Source organism: Macrobrachium rosenbergii, chromosome 9 (assembly GCF_040412425.1).
Source record: "Macrobrachium rosenbergii isolate ZJJX-2024 chromosome 9, ASM4041242v1, whole genome shotgun sequence".
NCBI classification, from domain to species: domain Eukaryota; kingdom Metazoa; phylum Arthropoda; class Malacostraca; order Decapoda; family Palaemonidae; genus Macrobrachium; species Macrobrachium rosenbergii.
The window spans coordinates 54,246,135-54,266,212 of record NC_089749.1 but is presented as its reverse complement, the minus strand read 5'-3'; the positions used below and the strand labels follow the sequence as shown (position 1 = coordinate 54,266,212).

The following is a 20,078-nucleotide window of genomic DNA, read 5'->3' as shown; positions in this document are numbered from 1 at the left end:
GGCATGTTAGTGTTCTGTATGTACTTCCTAAAATGCATTACACTTATGATTCACATTTCTGTATTAACAATTTCTGGCCACAAAGTAGATGAGGCTATCTACACATTCTTGCACTTCAAGGTAGCTTATGAATCAATCAATTATATACCAAAAGCAGGAAATATTTTCATGAAAATGACATTCCCAGTCAGTTGAGAAAAAAAGTCAAAAGACTTATTTCTGTTAGGTTTAAACATAATTCTGCAACATACTGGCAGTTTGAACACAGCCTAAAACTTCAAAATTCAAAGAAAACTTTTTGTTATTTATATTTCTATTTTTGAAAATGTTTACAGACTGTTGAGCTTATTAAGTCTACTGTTATATGTTGTAGAGCTAATTATGATGGTCACTTTGAGTAGCAAGTAAAGCATGATAGCACTGCTGACCTTATCACACTGGGGTTTGAGCAAAGCATTGTAAAAAAAAAAAAAAATTCATTTCACATAGATTAAGAATTATACCAAAGCATAAAAGAGATCATATTGATAGACCCACAGAGAAAATAGTGTTAGCTGCGGATTCGTAATCTTATCGGCATGTATGATATTGGAAATGAAAAGAAAAGCCCAACATTAGTACTTGGCAATGTTACGTGAAGTCAGATTTTGGATGATACAAAAAGAATGTTGCATCACATTCGAGCACGACTGTGCTAACGTGCTGTTGATGTGATAAAAACCAAATATACAAAAAGGCAATGGTCATGAGAGCAGCTGGGAATTTTCAGTGTGCAGCGGAATATGGCAGTGATGCTAGTGAAGCTGGGTAACAATGACCATTGTTGGCATTATTCACCATTTTCATCCTAATTTCAAGTTTTTTAAAAAATAAGACACTTCCATGCAAAAATAATATGATACAGTGTACATTATGTGGCAGGAAAGGCAAATAGATCATAACACACAAACAAGGTCAGAAACAGGTACAGTACTTGTAAAAATTTTAAAGCTGGGTGCTAAACAAAGATATTCCTCTGAGAACATCCCACTTTAACAATAAAATATCCATTACAATAACAATAGTACTGATAGGAATAGTAATAATAATATAATACTGTACTGATGATTATATAAGTAAATATAGCAGTAATATTACTGTACAGTGTTATGGAGTTTGACTAGGTACAAGTACTGGTAAGTCTATGGTATCTGGGTAAAAATTAGTCAACCAGGTACTTCAACATGCATATAAAACCAGGTAACTTTTTTAGGCTTTTCTGGGGCAAGAAAAGTGGGGTCTCCTACACTGTCAAAAATGATGTTACACCAAAATTCTTTTGCCCAATAAAGTTAGGTGACATTTGGTCTGGTCAGTTCATGGACAGGTGACTGCCAATGAATACAAGATAATGCTAGCACACAAATTTCAGTGACGACCTGCGAAGACATGGGTATGAGGCTAGCAATCTCATTCCAAAAATCAGTGATTGGGACAGAAGGATAACATCCATCTGGAATCTTCCCATTTCTCAAGCAGTCCAGAGAACAAGTAAAAGAGGAAGACTGAGTCTAGAGTTAAGCTAATTTCCTGTGTCAAACATTGTTACTGAAACTTACAACAGACCTCAGTAGTCTAGTGTGAATATAAATGAATCACAATAAAAGTGAAGAAGTCAACAAAGTGAGCAAATATCATTCCTGCGCTATATGGCATCCAATGCACCAATGATTTTTGGGATGCAGTGATCAAGTGAACTCTCTCCTCTCACTGGTGATGGGGGAAGGAAGGCTGCTTACCTTTGAGTAAGACTGAACTCTTCTTTCATTAAAGATAACTATTCTTGGCCAATAAAGAACCATTAGCGGTAAAATAGCATAAGTATGGGTAAAATAAGTTTGTACACTGTAGGGAATATTTGGAATAATGTTGTCCAATATGGTACTCATCATGCAAAACAATATACTGTACCTGCATTCAATAGGTTATTATCATCATGAACATCATATAAAGGAAAAATACCCTACAGAATTTGTATGTCTTGAGTTATGGTACAAATACAACAATGAAATTTAAGCTTACTTTCATGATAATAAGTAAAGCACATATTCATAAGACTCTTGGCTGGAGAGAAATCATCAGCTTCAAAACACTCAAACAACATAACAGAAAAGTGCTGCACTAGAGAGAAGAAAGTGGCTTCACTGACATTCTTGCAACATCTCTTGGCATTGATACAACGGGCAAACCATAATCTTCCATGCTCTTGCTGGAAATATGATCAACAACAAGTCAATTAACATTACATATCTTTCAAAATTAACAAGACTAGGAAAAAGTTTAATTATTCTTTACTGATGTTAAGACAGATTCCTTATGAGAAGAGAAACCCACCACCTTTTGAAATGTTTAAAAATACAGTTTAGATTTTAATGTGTGGAGAGAAAGAAACGCAAGATTACATAGGCACACTATATAGTATATATAAATTTATATATAAAGATAAAAGTGTTACATTTATATCACAGAGAAGCATACACATATTCAGAGAAGTTAAATCTTATCCAAAATCAAAACAGATAAAGATAAAATATCATATTTCTCAGCATTGTTTTCACAGTTGTGAGCTACACAATTACCTGAGCTAGTTCTCCAAACCGAGCTTTCCTGTCAACATCAATTGTATGTGGTGTTTTAAACACTTCCTCGACGAACTTCCGCATGAATTCCTTTGGTTCATTAGTGTCATCCGCTTGACTATCATATGATAAGCTTGAAGCCCATGACTGCAGTGAAGTCTGAGATCCTGTCATCAAAGTTCTTTTTAATGTTTAGATCAGAAAAATGGACAATACTGAATTTAGACTGCGATCATATACATGTATCAGTGTTAATGAATATATGAAGCAAAATATAATTAAACTGCAACTGAATATTGGAAATCTGAGTGCAAGACTATTGAACTTGTGTGACTGTGAAACAATAACTCTGTATGTTCAAGGAAATGGCGTTGCATATATACAGTACAAAGAAATGTAGAGAGAATACATAACCAAATCTACATTTGCTGAATAAGGTTTGCCATCAGTTTATAATGAAGAAATCTGATAAAAAATAAAAGATTTTGTAAAATAAACTATATATACTGTACATACATTACATATTCTTACTAGAGTCAATTATTTTGGTAATTCAAAGGGCAGAGTAAGAATTTACATAAGACAACACTTGTACTTCTAGGGGACAACAAAACTGATGAAATGTACCCACATTTCCAAACTTTGCCCAAAAGAATTAAAGTAATTTAATGGAAGAGAGATGAATCAGTATTTTGAATAGTAGGACCTTCAGGTTGAACACCAAGAAGTTTCCCTTGCTGGTGAGCTGAATGACTGGGGATGCTGTTTTCATCTTGAAAGAAGTCTGCAGAATGAAGATGCTGAAAGCATTCATTTGTGATAGCCCTCTAACAGCCTGAGGCATTCCTAACCAACAAAAATCTAACTGCAGACACCTAGGGAGGCTTCTGACACAGGTTCTATGGCTTGTTTTACCAATCTGAAGTTAACTCTGTAGTCTCAGTTGTAGTGCTCCAAACTTACAGTACAGTAATAGGAATCTAAGGCAAATGGATTTGGGACAGAGTAAAAGTCTCCCTCTGTTAAACAGCATGCAATCTCTTTGTAAGGTTAAGTCCTGAGCAAATATGGAAAACTTATGATTAAAGCTCACTCTTATGTTTTCACTGGTGAGCAGAGGAACTGCTGTCCTTATGAAAGAGAAAATGAGATGTACTTGTACAGCAGTGAAAGGATGACGAGTACTGTGTTAGTAGTACTGTATAATCAACAACCTCTGATATGGCAAGATTGACACTGGCTATGTGACCACTGTGAGATATTTCTATCATGCCCCTTTGTATAATTTCAAAAGAGAAACCCATGAATATGAAGAAGTCTGCTTCATGAAACAGTCTTGTAATCAGATCCAGAATTTTGGAAACTGGAATAATACAGTAGCATAATAGCAAAATTTAAAGATACAACAATCCTCTTGGCCTCTGCCATGATTTAATGATTTTTTTCTGTTCTGCTCAGAATTTAAGCAGAATAATCTGACAGTGGCATAACTGAGCCAGAATGAGACTATATTGATACTCTTGGTGCACCCCCTCAAATTTCTCCATGTCAGGAATCACCAAATTCTCATGGGATGAATTTAGGTGGGGCCTTTAATTCTTGTTCAAAGAAAATCAAAAGTATGATTTACAGTAATGTGCTTCTCAATCTCTAATTTGTACAAAATGAGCAAAATTCAGTCTCTTAAACAAGTGCATTTCCTCTAACAAAACATGATAGTCACTACTATTAAAAATGTCAATAGAAAAAATTATTAAATAATAATTTTTACTGAAATAAGTCCATGAAAAAAATTAGAAGTGTGCTGTTTACGTGTACTACAAAGTAGGCTACTCCCAACATTAACTGCTGTTACCCTTACTTTAGGGCATCTAATGGCCGAAGGGGGGGAGGGGGGATTTACCCAGAAACTAGGTATCTGTCTTCAGTGTATATGACAATATGTAAACACTACCACATTAAAGAATGCTCTGAATGTCTCTAAGGTCTTTAAAATCTTCAACATAAACTGACAGGCAATGAAATCATTTATTTTTCATTGTTATATTTTGAGATAAACAGTATTCATATCCAATTTTTCATGCTTTTGCTGTTCTCACAACCTTGTGACCTTGAAAGTAAGTGCAATTTAACAAATCTAAATATAATAATAACACAGTCAACAACAATAAACTTCACTATACTTTAGTGATGGAAAATTTTAATCATGAACCAATGTACAGGTAAATACAGCTTGACATGGATGAGGAATAATTCTTTAATAAATGATAAGAAGTGGGAAGAAAAAGGATGAGACTGATTACTGTGAAAAATAATCACAAACTTGATACAGTGCTTTCACACTTAGGGCTATAGAGGAAAATTTACTGGGTGGGGAGGAGTTGGGGCACTTCCACCCTGAATTGAAAGTACAAATGATCTCTTAATGGTAAAAATCTTTGTGTATCTACTCTTTGAAGAACCAAAGTAGCAGCCTAGTAAGGTAACTGTTTGTATTTTGTATGAACACAATGTTTGAACTTTGTTCAACTTATAAACCTTCTGTAAGCACAAAAAGAGAAGATAGTTTGAACAGTTACAGTAGTTACTAGATACAATACTGCATATTTTGTTCAATAATGAGAATAAAAACACAAGGGCAGTCAATTGCCCTGAGAAGGTGCCATAATCAAAATCTCAGCAAATCAAAATGTAATAGATTGTGTTGAATGTGACAAAAAAAGGCTTGTTACCGGACATGATCACAATACGTGATCCAATTAAAAATTACCTTGAGCTCCGTCAGTTCTGAAGACAAAACAGCTGAATTTTTAGGTGAAGTAAAAAGGTGTTTCATGTTGAAAGTATGATCAACAATTACACATACTATATGAGCATCCATATTCTTCATCACAGCTTATTTTCCATATGACATAGGAATATTACTTCATACATGAAAATAAAACCTCTGACACTTTGCCAGATACTTTCCGTGCAATACCTGGAATGGTATCAGACCTGAACCACAATTTTAATCTTAACTTCCCCACAGCAATGAATATGGCCTTCAGTCTCCCATTTGCTAAACAGTCTACACTCCTCCCAAAATGACCACATCTAGCAATGACCAGATTAGTACAAAATTTCATTCCTAATCAATTCAGGCAATAAAGGAGAACTGCCTTTATACTAAAAATGGATGATCATCAAACTGAATAAAGTTACAAACAGTTTTAGAGAAGCAAAAGTAAATGAAAAAGAATAAATACAAAAGCAAGATTAAAATGCTGTATATGGCAATGTAAAATGATCCCCATCTTCATATTGCAGAAAAAATCATTTGAGTCATTGAGTGACAGCGTTCCATCTTTTATTTGGTAGGTTCATTCATAACCCACTAACCCCTGAGAACAATTTATTTCTACATCATCTTATCAAAAGCTGCTAGAGAAGACAAAATTTCTGTTCACAAATTTATCTTCACCTCTACCTCAAGTTCATGTCTAACTGTAATTTTCCCTAAAGTAATAAATTAAAAAATGTTATGTGGCATTGTCTTTGATTAAGAAGATGCAAAAGACATCAAATATACCAATCTCAAATGGATTTCTTAACCAGTAAACCATATTCACTGCTTTAGAGCAAATCAAATCAATTACAGCACTTACAGAAAATTTTCTAAACCTCTTTCGTAAGTTTTCTGGACAAAATACTATAAAGACACCCTCCACTCAAAGTAATATTCCTTAGAACATAACAAAAAATCTTGCCAGCTAAGAAGAAAATGGAAATATCCCAATATGTCTATCAGCAATTTCCACACGATTAAATCTTACCGTATCATCAAATACCATAATGGATGAAATAAAAACTATCTTTAAAAGCATAACCAATTAGCCAAATAGCATTTCTTCTAAACTAAATCAAGCATTCTTCAAGTAATTAGATAAAACCTGCCTTTCATTGAAAGAGTAAAAGAGTGTAAATAAGGCTAACTATAAAAAAAAAAATAGCAAACATGAAATTGGCCAAGCAATGTTACCAATTCTTACTCAATCATTTGAAAAAGTAGAAATGATTGCACGTATAAAAATATGTACCAGATAAGTCAGTCACATAAATAATGTCTCTACGGCTCTCTTTACATAAGCAGGGAAACTCCTAACTACAGTATTTGCTTTGGTCATCCTTATCCTTAGATAGAGCATTGCATTCGTGTTTTTTCTTCTAAAGCCCATGGCTACTTTATAACATACACATTACTACAAATTGACTCATGGTAGATAGTATTTTGAATGCCTAATTCCCTATGCTAGCTCTATGGAAATGGTCTGACTAATATTCTATCCAATACAGAACTCAAGTAGAAAACACGAACCTGTTTTAATCCTTGATGATACACAGCTACTTTTACAATATACTGCTATTTTACTATTATGCACATGACTGGGATTTAAGCTGGTTAATGCAAAATACTGTATACCTATATATAAACTGTAAAACTTGATTGCAGTACACCTTGTCAACTAAAGACTTATTGTGGTTGTACATTTCACAAAAAAAAAAAAATAATTTTAGTTGGCATATCCTTCACTCAGACATTACTAGTAACCAATACCAGAAAAGTTATTATACTGTAATCCAATTTTACATAAAAAAACACAGCTCCAATCAGCAGAAAGGATGGAGACATGGTTATCTGATTCATTCATTTACTGAATCCAATACAGTACATATTTCTTTTGCTAAAGTATTTCCATGCAAATTTAAGAAGATTCTCCAAACCTTCTTGTTGCAGACTGACCTCTGCTATTCATGACAAAATGGAGGTGATTCTATTAAAGCACTTCTTAACCATTTGAAACCATTTGATACCCCCGTGGGGGTAGTGCCTTCAGTGCACCTCATGTGGTGCACTATTCGCACCGTAAGCATGCATTACTTAAGGTTCTTTGCAGCGTCCCTTCGGCTCCTAGCTGCAACCCCTTTCATTCATTTTACTGTACCTTTGTTCATATCCCCTTTCTTCCATCTTACTTCCCACCCTCTCCGAACAATTGTTTCGTGGTGCAAATCCAAGGTTTTCCTCATGTTACACCGTTAGAACCTTTTTACTCTCAATTTCCCTTTCAGCACTGAATGACCTCATAGGTCCCAGTGCTCGGTCCTTGCTCAAAATTCTGTATTTATTCTGTTCATGAGTACTTGCTGTCATCAATGCTAATCTTTTAATATTCCTTATGAGAACTTGCTATCATGAACACTATTAATCTCACAAGCATATGCCAGATCAGTCTACAGAATATCACACAATATATTTCAGTGTGATGTGGAGATTTTGTATGATCATAATTTTATACCAGTCAAAGTTAGTTAGAATGACACTAACCAATAATGACCATACATACAGTATACTCACAAATTCCACAGCATTTATTATTAAGTTTTACTTATCACACACAAGACTTTAAAGCAATGTAGTGAGTGAAAGTCATGACATACTCAACTGTGTAGTTATAAATAAATGAGTTATTATTCCTCCTCCTAGTGCTACCACTCCTTTAATAAGTACCAGCAGTCTCCTTATACACAACCTCTCCTTATACACAACCTCTATTTCCAGACGGAAACACTCTCCTAACAGACACCCCTCATTAATGCCTCTAGTCCCCAAGGGGTGTTTTTATTCTTCTGTAACACAAAAGTTTACTGTTCATCATCACTGGTGCTAGAACTTATACAGAACTGTGCTTCAGATTGTTTAACTTTAGAAAGATAGATGTACAGCATGTTGGCTTTTAATACATTTTATGGCAATGTGATTCCCCTCTAGCAAGGGTATGCTAAAATATGTTTAAAGATAATTTTAAAAAATTAAAATCAAAGAGTTACTGTATGAATGATAACAATACTATACAGCAAATATACATTAAAATTCAGCACAGTGTAATTCAAGTAACTGAAATAAGACCAAGACTGCATGAGTAATCAAAGGACTGGATAGATTTTGGGTAGGGAACGCTGAATATTATTTAAGTGGAAAATTATTTATAGATTGATTGTACAACATTGGTAGCCTGTATAACAGTTCTGAGAGTACATACGATGCAGTTTTCTCTAACACACTTAAAACCTCATGTGCCCATGCTAATAGAAAATGCAATGTATCCTCCCCTTCCAGAGGCCTTGTACTTTGTCTTCTACTAAGGAGATGCAAAAATGGTGAGATCCTTAGTTTTCCCTGACAATATTCATCTCTCATCCAGCAAGATAAAACAGTTCCTTGATTCTCTCAGGTCTAATAATGGACCAGGAGATGGAATAATCAGTCTGCTGTCTCTCCTTCACATCTGACACCTTTTTTTTTTTTTCTGCAGTAAGGGGTACACTTCTGCCAAGTTAGAGTACCCTCTAGTCTTACACATATGGTAACCGAAAACTCTTTAACTAGTAGGCTCTCATTTTGATAGAGGTATTCTATCCCAACCCCACCATAAGACTAAAATGGTTAGCTTTTAATACTGGATTACTCCAATCAACATGGAAAATTATGTTAAAAATGCTCCATGATAAAAAAGATCATGATGTATGATGTAAGGAAGCCAAGAATATTACTACTGATCTGGTAAACTGCACACAGTTCCACTTTGTGAGCCAAGCTGCCAACATCTTCAAGAATCACAGGTTCTTTTCTACATTTTCCTTCAACCACCTCAAGTTCTATAACAAAGATGGAATCTAGGCCAGTTTTGCATTACCTTGCCCTCTGTATTCTGTAATTTATCACTGACGATGAGACTGAATAAAATATTGAAGGCATGAGACCAGCTGAACATTCCACTGGAGTAAGATTTTGAATTCTTGAGGCCTGCCCTTATCAGAATATCCGCAAAGCAGGAAAATTATCATACAAGTCAAAGAACTGGCCATCCATGTACCTTCATACACTTAATTATAATTTGCCCAAGCTCTTTTTCTTAATATTTCCTCAATGAATATTCTGGATGAAAGACATCTGTTTGCTTATAGTGCTGTACATCCTACAGGAGCAAGTTATGTTCGAAAGACTAACTTGTATCATTTCTAAAATTATGTTCTTTGCTTTCAAGGGCTAAATCACAATTATTTTTTGTTGTGCCAACATACTATGTGAGCTAACATCAATTTTTTGCTGTAGACACTAAAATATGGTATATCTACCCTGGTGAAGCCTATCTCTTTAAAAGAAGCTCTAATAAGAACACAAATCAGCAAATAATTAGCAGTGCATAAACATACGTTGATTTAATTCTACTGTACTTTGCATGGTAAAACTCTTATTAGTATATACTTTTGGTGAATATTAATACTTGCACTGGGCTACAATAAATATCTACACCATTCAGCGTACAACAAAAATGTTTTGAACACAGCATATATCTATTCTTAACATATATGGAGACAAGAAACACCATTATAGCAACACTGTCCTTTTTGCTGAAGTGATAAAGAATTTATAAGGATTCAGCTTTTGTGTATATCTATTTACACTTACACCACTGCAGATTTCTTTACAAGGATTCAGCATGCTAGACTATACAGTACTGCAACATCATTTCAGTGAGATTTAGTGTTTCATGAGTGTATTTTTGTCAAAGATAGTCAGCCTTCAGGGGGGAAACATTGATACCCAAATACTAAATCTGTTCCATAACTCCAAAACAACAGCTTGCACCAACAGCCAAAAATTTCTTGTTATGTAGTTATCCAGCACTTCAAGATCCCAAGACTGATGTCCTTTATACAATAAAAGATGAAGTTCTGGAACTAACTGATCAAGTTGTACTAAGTAAGTCTGTATCAGTGGGACAGCAAACACTCGACCTTAGAATGCATTTACCCAAATCACAAAAGGTTAACCAGAATAAAATCAAATCTGAAAATAAAAATTTACTATTCCAAGAAATGGAATGATGGATCTCCTTAAAAATTAACTGTGACTAACTCTGCCAAACATACTGTTTCAATGACCTTACCTCCTCTTTGGGCACAGAATTAGCCAGCCTCATTAGAAAAAGTAATCATCCTAGCCAGCCTCAACAGAAAAAGTACACTAATCATACCACCATAACTAAAGTAGGTAGTTGGAGGGTGGTGTTCGTTAAGTGGACATTGTATTACATCATTAGCATATTGTAGCCACTTCGACATTTGCATTTACATAATTATACAGTAAGCCAAAAGCGAAAATTAACACTGGCCACTGATGAAGAATCTCCACAATAACCAAAAGATTAGGGGAGTCTAAATCTGTAAAAAATAACTTCCACAATAGCCATCAAAGCTAGTGTAACAATGCAATCAAGTGTGGCTGAAAAAGTTGCATCTTCCGCTGTTTCCAAAAAGGTTTCAATGCCAGTGATAAAAGGGGAACTGACTCTTGGTTGTTTTTCCTTAATAAAAGCAACCTCTTCAACAAGATGATGCCCTACTGGAAGGGAGGTTCTAGAAAAGAGTACTGTAACAAATTGACTACTGCTCTGATCAGACGTTTTTATAGAAACTTTCGGTGCCTCTATTCATACACGGATGGCTTCCACCTAAACAATGGCTACTGATTCTTAGAAACTTCAGGTCTTGGAATATGATGGGACATGAGACGACACCTCTCACTGATACAGGACTGCAATAAAGCTTACCAGTGAAAAAACAAGAGATCCAAATCTATACAATGCAAAAGACCTCTGTGAAAATCCACAACTCATTTCTTTCTTGCTCTTAATCTTCCACAAACTTGCACTCATCTCCAGCCTCCCATTCCACTCTTCTCATCAAAGTAGGTTTGAGTCTTACAGCTCCTCTGATACACTCAGGAGCCCAAATGGCACTAACATGTATGATTCTCCCCAAGGGGTTGCAAAAGACATATCCAAGCCATCTCCGTTTCTCATTCTTCAGTATTTCATCTACATATGGAATTTTGTACCTTCTCTTATGGGGTATCATTTCTAACTCTAACCTACAATGCAGGTCATACTAATGTATAATCTTACTTTCTTATGCAATTTTATACTGTTTGATTACCAAATCTTATTCAGCCAGATCAGAGAATGATTCACTTTTTATAGTCTTTCACTAAATTCCCACTCAAGAGAGCTCAATTACAAAGATAAAACATCTTTAACTATGTCATTTCCATCAAGCTAACAAATGATGATGTTAAAAATAAAAAAAAAGCATAATTTTGCACCAATAACTAGTATTCAAAGTAAAAGGTACAAGTTACAAAAGGAAAAATGAACTAACAAACAACCACAAAGAAAAAGGTTTGTTAAAATAAAAAGTAAATTGACATTTATGCAGTTTTATAGTGTGGTGCAATTCAAAACATTCCTCTCAAGATTACCTGATCAAAATAACAAGGCAAAACCCAAAGTTAAAAGGGAACTAAACAATAACTTCCAGGCAAATAACCAGCCTTTTATTCACTAATTATCTAGACTTCCAGACAGTGAAACTTCCTAAAAGTATGATGAATGCAACTATTGCAAATGAAACAGCATACTTGAGGCAATCAGCAAGAGCTCTTCTGTAGAATAAACAAGAACGGAATAGTGTACCCTCAAAAATCTTGTACAATATATAGACCATATGATACCTGTCAGAAGATAATCACTACTTCTGTAATAATCGTTAATAATCCATCCATATCCAACTGAAGGGGGAAAAAATGCTATTCAATTAAAGGCATAGCATTATTTAAGGGCACAAGCAAAAGACACACCAAATGAAAAGTAAAAAGAATGCAAAGAAAGGACAGTCTTGAAGAGTGAAAAAAGCCAGGAAAATACAATGGCATCTTGAGTCTACGAAGTGTGGACACAGGAAGAAAACTGACAGAGATTGTTACTACAGATCTGAGGATTCCACCTCTGAAGTGCTGTGGTGTCTTCCGTCATCTTCTTTCATTTCAGTCAATTTGCTATTGTGTCGAGACAATATCTAGACCACAAAATTGGCCTAATTATAATACAGGAATATATTTGTCATTAAACAAATACTGGTAGGGGAAATGAGTGAAACATACTAATTGTTAACTCAAGTATATTGAAATGTCTTTTAATTGCTGTGTTTTAGCATTTTTCTTCTGTGCTTTGCTACTAAGCAGTTTAGTGCAATATTAGCTGTTTATTCCATTCCATTTCGGCAAGAAGGAAAGTGCTGCTAAAATTAGATGTCTTAAAGGTCTCCAGGTGAGGAAAACAACAAAAACTGCCACCTTCAATGGTAAACTAGCTAAACACTACACACAGGTGGGTTTCAATACTTTTCTTTTTTTTGGAAAAGGTAAATAAATTTCTGAACATATAATACATCATGTGGGCAATCTGTTCCAAACTTACACTACTCAGGAATACTGCAACTGTGTCTGCTAACCTTGGCACTATAATAACTAGGGTATGTGTAAGCTTTAAGAATCAAATACCTATACATAAAAATTGGCTGGAAAGAAAGGGTCTAGCAGCCCTTGCCTCTTCTCTCACTGATAAATACTCAACACTTAACTATAGAAAAAACACCAGGAGCTGTAGCAGTTGACATTACAACTACCGGTGCCATATATGCTAATACATCACATCTAAGGCTCTAACATTTGCTGTTGGGCAATGAAAACAGTTATCATATTTGGAGTTGGTACACTTGAAGTTCCAAGCTGTCTTTATCCCTGCCATTAAAATGAGAGCCAATCTTCTTCTAATATAAAATTCTTATCACAGAACAAATTTAATTTGAAAAAATACATCACAATAAAAGGAGAATGTCAGCTGAAACTTCGGGCATGCTACATAATAAAAGAATTTTGTATATATATATGTATAAAGGAAAGGGTGGAAAAAAAAAAGTTGATGCAGGCAGGTCTTGGTGGCCACATGGAGTAGAGAGAGAAGGCAGGGTTCTATAAGATTGGGGAGATGAACCTCTCTTACCTGAGAGTCCCTCTAATTGCAGGAACAGATTTTTAAAAAAGTCAAAATATGATACAAAAGGAGAAACAACATTTGCAAATCAAAGGCTAATTACTGTGCCACATAATTTGGAATAATAATCAAATGTAATGTGGTACACGCACAAGGTACTTGAGCTACACTATGTGTAGAGAATGTATTTCTAAAAACAGAAAAAAACACCTTATTTGAATCTTAGCAAAACAAAGTTAATACTATATAAGCCATTTTCCAGATATCTGCACGAACTCTAACACAATGAATTTAATTCCATATCTAGCCATTAAGAACCTTATCACTGTTACATGTAACCAAGAAAAATTCTCATACCTCTCATACAGGAACTGTATGAAAAATACATCTTTGGTAGGTACCAGACTGTCTTTTAGAAGCATTTAATAGGCTCTCCTAAAAAGACCAGACTATATGTAATGGTTCAATGATAAATGAACAAAAGATTCTCAAATACATACTGGTACTTTTGTAACTTAAGAAATCTGCCTATTGAATCTATGCTTTTATTTACAAGATTAAGACGTGGAAAGTTGAGTCCTCAAAGTCTGTAAGTTAAATGAAAGAAAAAAAGTGTTTCTAAACAGGCAGTCCTCAAACATAGATTTCAAAAGGCAATTCAGAATCAGTTTATCCAGTTTACGACTCCACTATATCATGTATATATTGGAGGAAGAAACAGACGATTCTCCATTTCATAATAGTTAAAATTTTCATTTGTAAGAGGTTCAATCCTCTCAAAGATCTGAAGGATGTTATTAATAGTACTGTACCAGTATTTATTATTATTAGAGGATTTAACCAGAGGCTGAAAGAGTTTATATCAAGTGTCTTTACTACTATGCAACAGTGACAGGCTAAACAGTACTGTATATGATCCATCAAAATAAGTTACCCAAATTAAAAATGAAATTTATAATCAGATGAATACTATATAAATCTAAAATACAACAGATTAGAATAAAATCAAACACAAAATTAATATAGATACCCATGCATTAAATGAAATACAGTATTTATGATTTTACTAATTCCCTAAAAAAAATAAAAAGAGATCAGTGATCTGCAAAAAAATCTTACTGAATAACAAAATACGCAAACACTCAAAGCTGGGTTATATTCTCATAACATTAAAGCAAGGGAATAACACACTAAATAAAAAGATTATATATCTCATTAAAAATAAATGGCTGGAGAAAGCTTGCAATACACACACAAAGAGGTTTGGGTAATACTGTAGTCTTTCCATTACATGAAGACGTGACAATCCACTCCGGTTGAAAAAAAGATAAGTTAATGTAGCAGAACCTTCTTTATTCATTAAAACCCCATTATTCATAAGCTACCTTTATTTAGCGTAGGAAATCCCAGTACATACCAGGAAAAGGAAGATCCCTACTGCACATGCCCATGTCCTCATATGACACAAAGCATTACTCATTTCTTAACTTCCTTTAAAATGTATAAGGATAAATGAACTACTTTATTCTGACCCTTCACTGTACTTATTTACTCTAATACTTTAATTTACATAAATTTCTCTTATTCATGCAAGTATATCTCTGAAGAATTACGGTATCCAACATGAAAACAATGACAAAAAACTTGTACTGTTTCATAAAACAGCCTCATTCTTGACAGGATGGATAATTGGGTGTGTTAGAAATAAACCGTTGTTTTACTTAGAAATAATGAACTCTTTTTAACTGGTAATTTTCCATACTACTGCAATGAGTTTATTGATACAAACTGAAAGCTATATTTGTGGGTATCAGTGAATATGGATGATTTTATTTGCTCTTTGTTATTCAAAATCCCTGAATTTTTTAGTACTGTAAACAAACTCTAAACATTATAATATTTATTACAAAAACATTATAATATTTATTACAAAAATGAATTAAACCTTGATAAATTTCTCTTCACTAAAAAACAACACCCTAGTTCTAACTTCTCAGAATAAAACTGAGTCAATCATAATATACAGTATAAACAAATTACCTCGTCTCTAGTTCTCTTTAAATATCCTGACAAATGAGACTGGGGCTTTGTGTTAATCATCTAGCCTAACTGCTTGCCCATCCTACTGCCCCTAAAACCAAAACCAAAGTTCACACTCAAGAACAATTACGATATTCCACTTCCACCATCTAAGCTCTCCCAACTCTATTAAGAAAAAGCCAAATTTAACCATAGCTAGGTTCGTAACTGTATCAAAGTCTCAGTATCATTATCACGTACCTTAAATCCTCAACATACTCATTCATATCACTTCTCATGTCTGGGCACATCACAGACAATGGATCTTAATTAACATAGGACAACAAATAAAAATGAAAGGTTAATGAAGATTAAGATGATCTTGGGAAAGAAGATAATGTGTGTTTTTGGTTTACTAACTGGAATCAGGAAGACCAGAAAAAGAAATGGTCATACCATAGAATCATGGCTGGAGTATGGTGGAAAGATAGTATCACAAATAAGGAATTAGAGGACAAATGTCGTATCAAGTTTGGACGTGTAATGAGAAGGAATGTGATAGTTGGTCAGAAAAGCAGTAGGTATGGAAGTAGTAAGCTGAAGACCTGTAGGAAGGCCCAAGAAATCACGGTGAAAGGGATAGAGGAAGATCTCGGCTTGATGGGAGTTCAGGTAGTGAGCACAAAAAACAGAGAAGAGTGGGAAGAACTCACTTCATGTCCCCTTCCTCAATAGGAAATGCTGGCATAAAAATATTAATGATGAATGGGAAATGAAAATCTCAGCATAAAAAGAGTGATAAATTATCCTAACAAGGGGAACTATCCTAACAGGTAAGCAGAAATATCAGACACTAGGTTTACACCGAAGAAAAAGGGACAACTACTTCACATATACACTTATAAAAGTCCCAAGAGAACTGTCATTCTGAAATATCAATATTTCAGTCAACTGTATGTATTCCCTTGGTATTGTTACACAGAGAACATAACCATGACAAGAGTGTTTGCCAGTTTCCTACTCTATAAAAAAAAAAGTTATATGTGTCCTTATTGTGAAGAAATACTTTTAACTATTGTATCTATATAACAACAAATGAGTTAATTACTCAACAACAAACATACAAGAAAGTTTCTGATTGCTAACACAGCTTCCCTAGAATGTATAATTACAGTATCAGGTAATTTTAGGGTTAAAAAATCTTATGAAATTACAGTATTATTACAAAAATAAAGGTTGAGAATATTTTCAAAGGTCATTAAAAAGAGTAGGAACAAAATTAATCTTGAAAATTAAAGAAAAAGTTTGACAAAAATAAAAATATAGAGCATATTTAAAATTTTTACTCTACTAGGGTATTTATCTAGAAATTAAATTGTTGTCTAGTCTATTCAAGAACTTCAGTACTGTGCGATTACACAAGATATAAATGAAGGTGACACTTCAGTGTTCTAGGGCAAAATGATCGATCGCCTCCAAAATAGGTAAATGAAAGTTATACAAACCTGATCTTATCCACAACTTTTTATGAGGATCTGAATCGGTTGAATCAAGACTGGTCGAGTGACCCAACCCCTCACCCTCGCTTGGAGATCCACTACTAATAATTTCTGAAAAGTTAATGGGAAAATCAAGTTCTCAATTTTTGACACTCCTGAATAATATTGCTTCACTTAAAAATATTAGTAGTATGCTGCATAGTCCTAAACCTCCATTAGCAATGTTACCTGGTATATAAAGTTATTCAACTGAATTATAAATTGTAGGTTTTATGGCAGTACTTTCAACCTCAAGGTGCTGGTACTTAGCCTATTCATATACTGTACTAAGTTTACTTTACATCCCTCTGACAGTCCTGAAAAGAACTTCCACAAAAACAATGTACTATATCAGCAAAAGAAAGAAGTACTCACTCTCTGCCAACATGATTTCCATGGTTTATAGACCAAAATATTTATAATTTAACAAACTACACACAAAACACAAAGGAAACCTCTGAAGTGTACACTACATCAACAGCGACTGGATGTATCTATATACAGCAGTATATATGTGGTGGCATAGCAGGTGTCCCAAGCCTACAGGTTACAGGTGAAGATAATTTATCCTTTTTTACAGAACACCTGTCGAGAATGATTCATCAACAAATGTGTGTGTGTGTGTGTGTGTAGGAATTCATTTGCATATGTAGCATTTTTATTGAAGTGTAAATAATTCATGTCTCTCCCTATATGTGATATATGAATGTGAATACTGGGATGTACACAGGAATGATGATAAAACTGATGACACTTAAACACAGGACCAAGCATTTAGAAACAGATTTGATAATCTGAATTAGTTAATCTTTCCAAGACAAGTTTGAAGTAACCTACAGTGTTAATATAAGTTAAGTATACCTTAGTTTAACCAGACCACTGAGCTGATTAACAGCTCTCCTAGGGCTGGTCCGAAGGATTAGACTTGTTTTACGTGGCTAAGAACCAACTGGTTACCTAGCAACGGGACCTACAGCTTATTGTCGAATCCGTACCACATTATACCGAGAAATGAATTTCTATCACCAGAAATAAACTCCTCTAATTCTTCACTGGCCGGCCAGAGATTCAAACTCGGGCCCTGCAGTGTGCTAGCCGAGAACGGTACCGACCAGTCCAACGAAGAACTACAGTGTTAATATAAATCTGGAGGCATCAAACATGACTAAGTTACGGGATCTCCATTCAAATATGTTTACAAGATCTGACCTGATAGATGAAAAAACAGACTGATTATTGAATGAGTGCAGACAATAGAGGGCCAAAAGGTCAAGGACAAATCAAAATGATGTGTTAGTATGGCTAAAAGAAGAGTTAGACTTTAGAAGACCACAGATAAAAAGGACAGAGAGAGCAAAGAATAAGAGAGAATAGAAACCTAAGGAACACTTCTACATATTAGGAAGGGAGGAGATATTGTGCCATCGACAATAACAGAAAGTTACCAGGAAGGCTGGAAATATGATGAGGAAATCTGGCCAACAGAGACATGCAAATGTCAAATACAACAGGGGTCAAAAGCAATGATAAAAAATTATCTCTGAGAAGGCTATTCACCTGTATATGTTGCCAGGAATAAATTCATATTATACACATAACATTACGCTAATCTAAGAATTACTGGGGACAACCACAGTGGGAAACTCCTACCATAATTTTAGTTAAAACGACTAGAATAGGTTTTATCTCGCCGAGACTGATTTATATCTACCGGCCTAACGTAGGCGAGCCAAATTCTAGTACTCGTAGGCTAAGCGGGAGTTGAGACTTCCCAAGTAGGTAGCCTATTTCACAATATAACTGCTGTTTTTAATTAGGAAAATGCTAACTCTAAATGTACATTTATTTTCTATGTAAAATACTATACTGTATTAGCATTAATTTCAAACTCAGACTGAATAAAGGAAAAGCATTTCACAAGCTGTCAATGAGATCATTGTTCTGGTATCACTAACTACAGTACAGTCAATCATAATACTGTACTATTAAGGGTACAGGACATCAAAGCCAATAGGGTGACTCACTCTCTTCTCTCTCTCCTGAGCATGATATGACAATTTAGACCTAGAGGTATGCAGGATACTAAAAATGAACTAGACATACACCAAAAATGCCTTAGATAGGATACATTGCACTAGGTCAGGTTTGATTAAAGCATATCTTGGTAATTAACAATACCACATGTTTCCAAATGGAAGGCTGTGCAGGATAAGCACAGAAGACACTAAAACCAAATACTCCATATTGAGTCATGCAAGAATGCAATCATGGCAGATGCTTCATTAATCCTATGGACCCTATACATTTATTTGGGAGGGCATAGGATCAGAGAAGGGTAAAGTAGGAAGATTAGGAGCACTGAAACTGCTAGGAGATGAACTGCACAAAAGATGAGACTCAAACAATATGTGGAATTTTCACTACAAGAGCAAGGTTTGCATCCATCAGGATAAACAAGAGGAAGAAAGTTGGTTTTGTAAAAGTTGCTCAAAACTTAATTCGCAATGGACTAGAAATTTTTCAGATGACAAGGTTGGGATTATGATTTTCTCATAGAAAAAACTTTCAAGTAAGGAGTAGAATGGACCATACCCAAGCAAAGAAAGGAGGTGGGTGCATTCGTCACTGAGGAAAGCTCTGCTAATTTTTTTTTAACTTTGAAGCAAAGTTAACTGCATGATACCAGTTACCCACTGGCCAAATGAATATGACAATTAAAATACAGTACATGATATTACTTTAACTGGTGCTCCCTTCAGAATGAACACCACAGTCCAATACTAGTGGGTTTAATTGGTTTCATCTTTTATTACCCGATTCATTATTCCACAAAACGGTCATTTACCCAATATGATGGGTTTCAGAGATGGTATAAAATCACATGCAGGAATATAGTAAGTATATTTGACTTGGTAATGGTAGTTGCAGCTTTGGCTGCTTCATCAGCATCTTCATTTCTTCACATT

The 20,078-nt window shown here is 34.6% G+C and overlaps 1 protein-coding gene across 1 annotated transcript in view; it reads right to left on the bottom strand.

The window, feature by feature from the left end:
• LOC136841819 (uncharacterized protein KIAA0513) overlaps positions 1–20,078 on the bottom strand; it is a 52,693-nt gene that overhangs the window by 25,111 nt on the left and 7,504 nt on the right. Inside the window, exons 6-8 of the mRNA XM_067109173.1 lie at positions 17,080–17,184; positions 2,619–2,785; positions 2,062–2,248 (exon numbers count right to left, since the gene is read on the bottom strand). Coding sequence (XP_066965274.1) covers positions 2,062–2,248; positions 2,619–2,785; positions 17,080–17,184 — 459 coding nt within the window. The remainder of the gene's footprint in view (positions 1–2,061; positions 2,249–2,618; positions 2,786–17,079; positions 17,185–20,078) is intronic.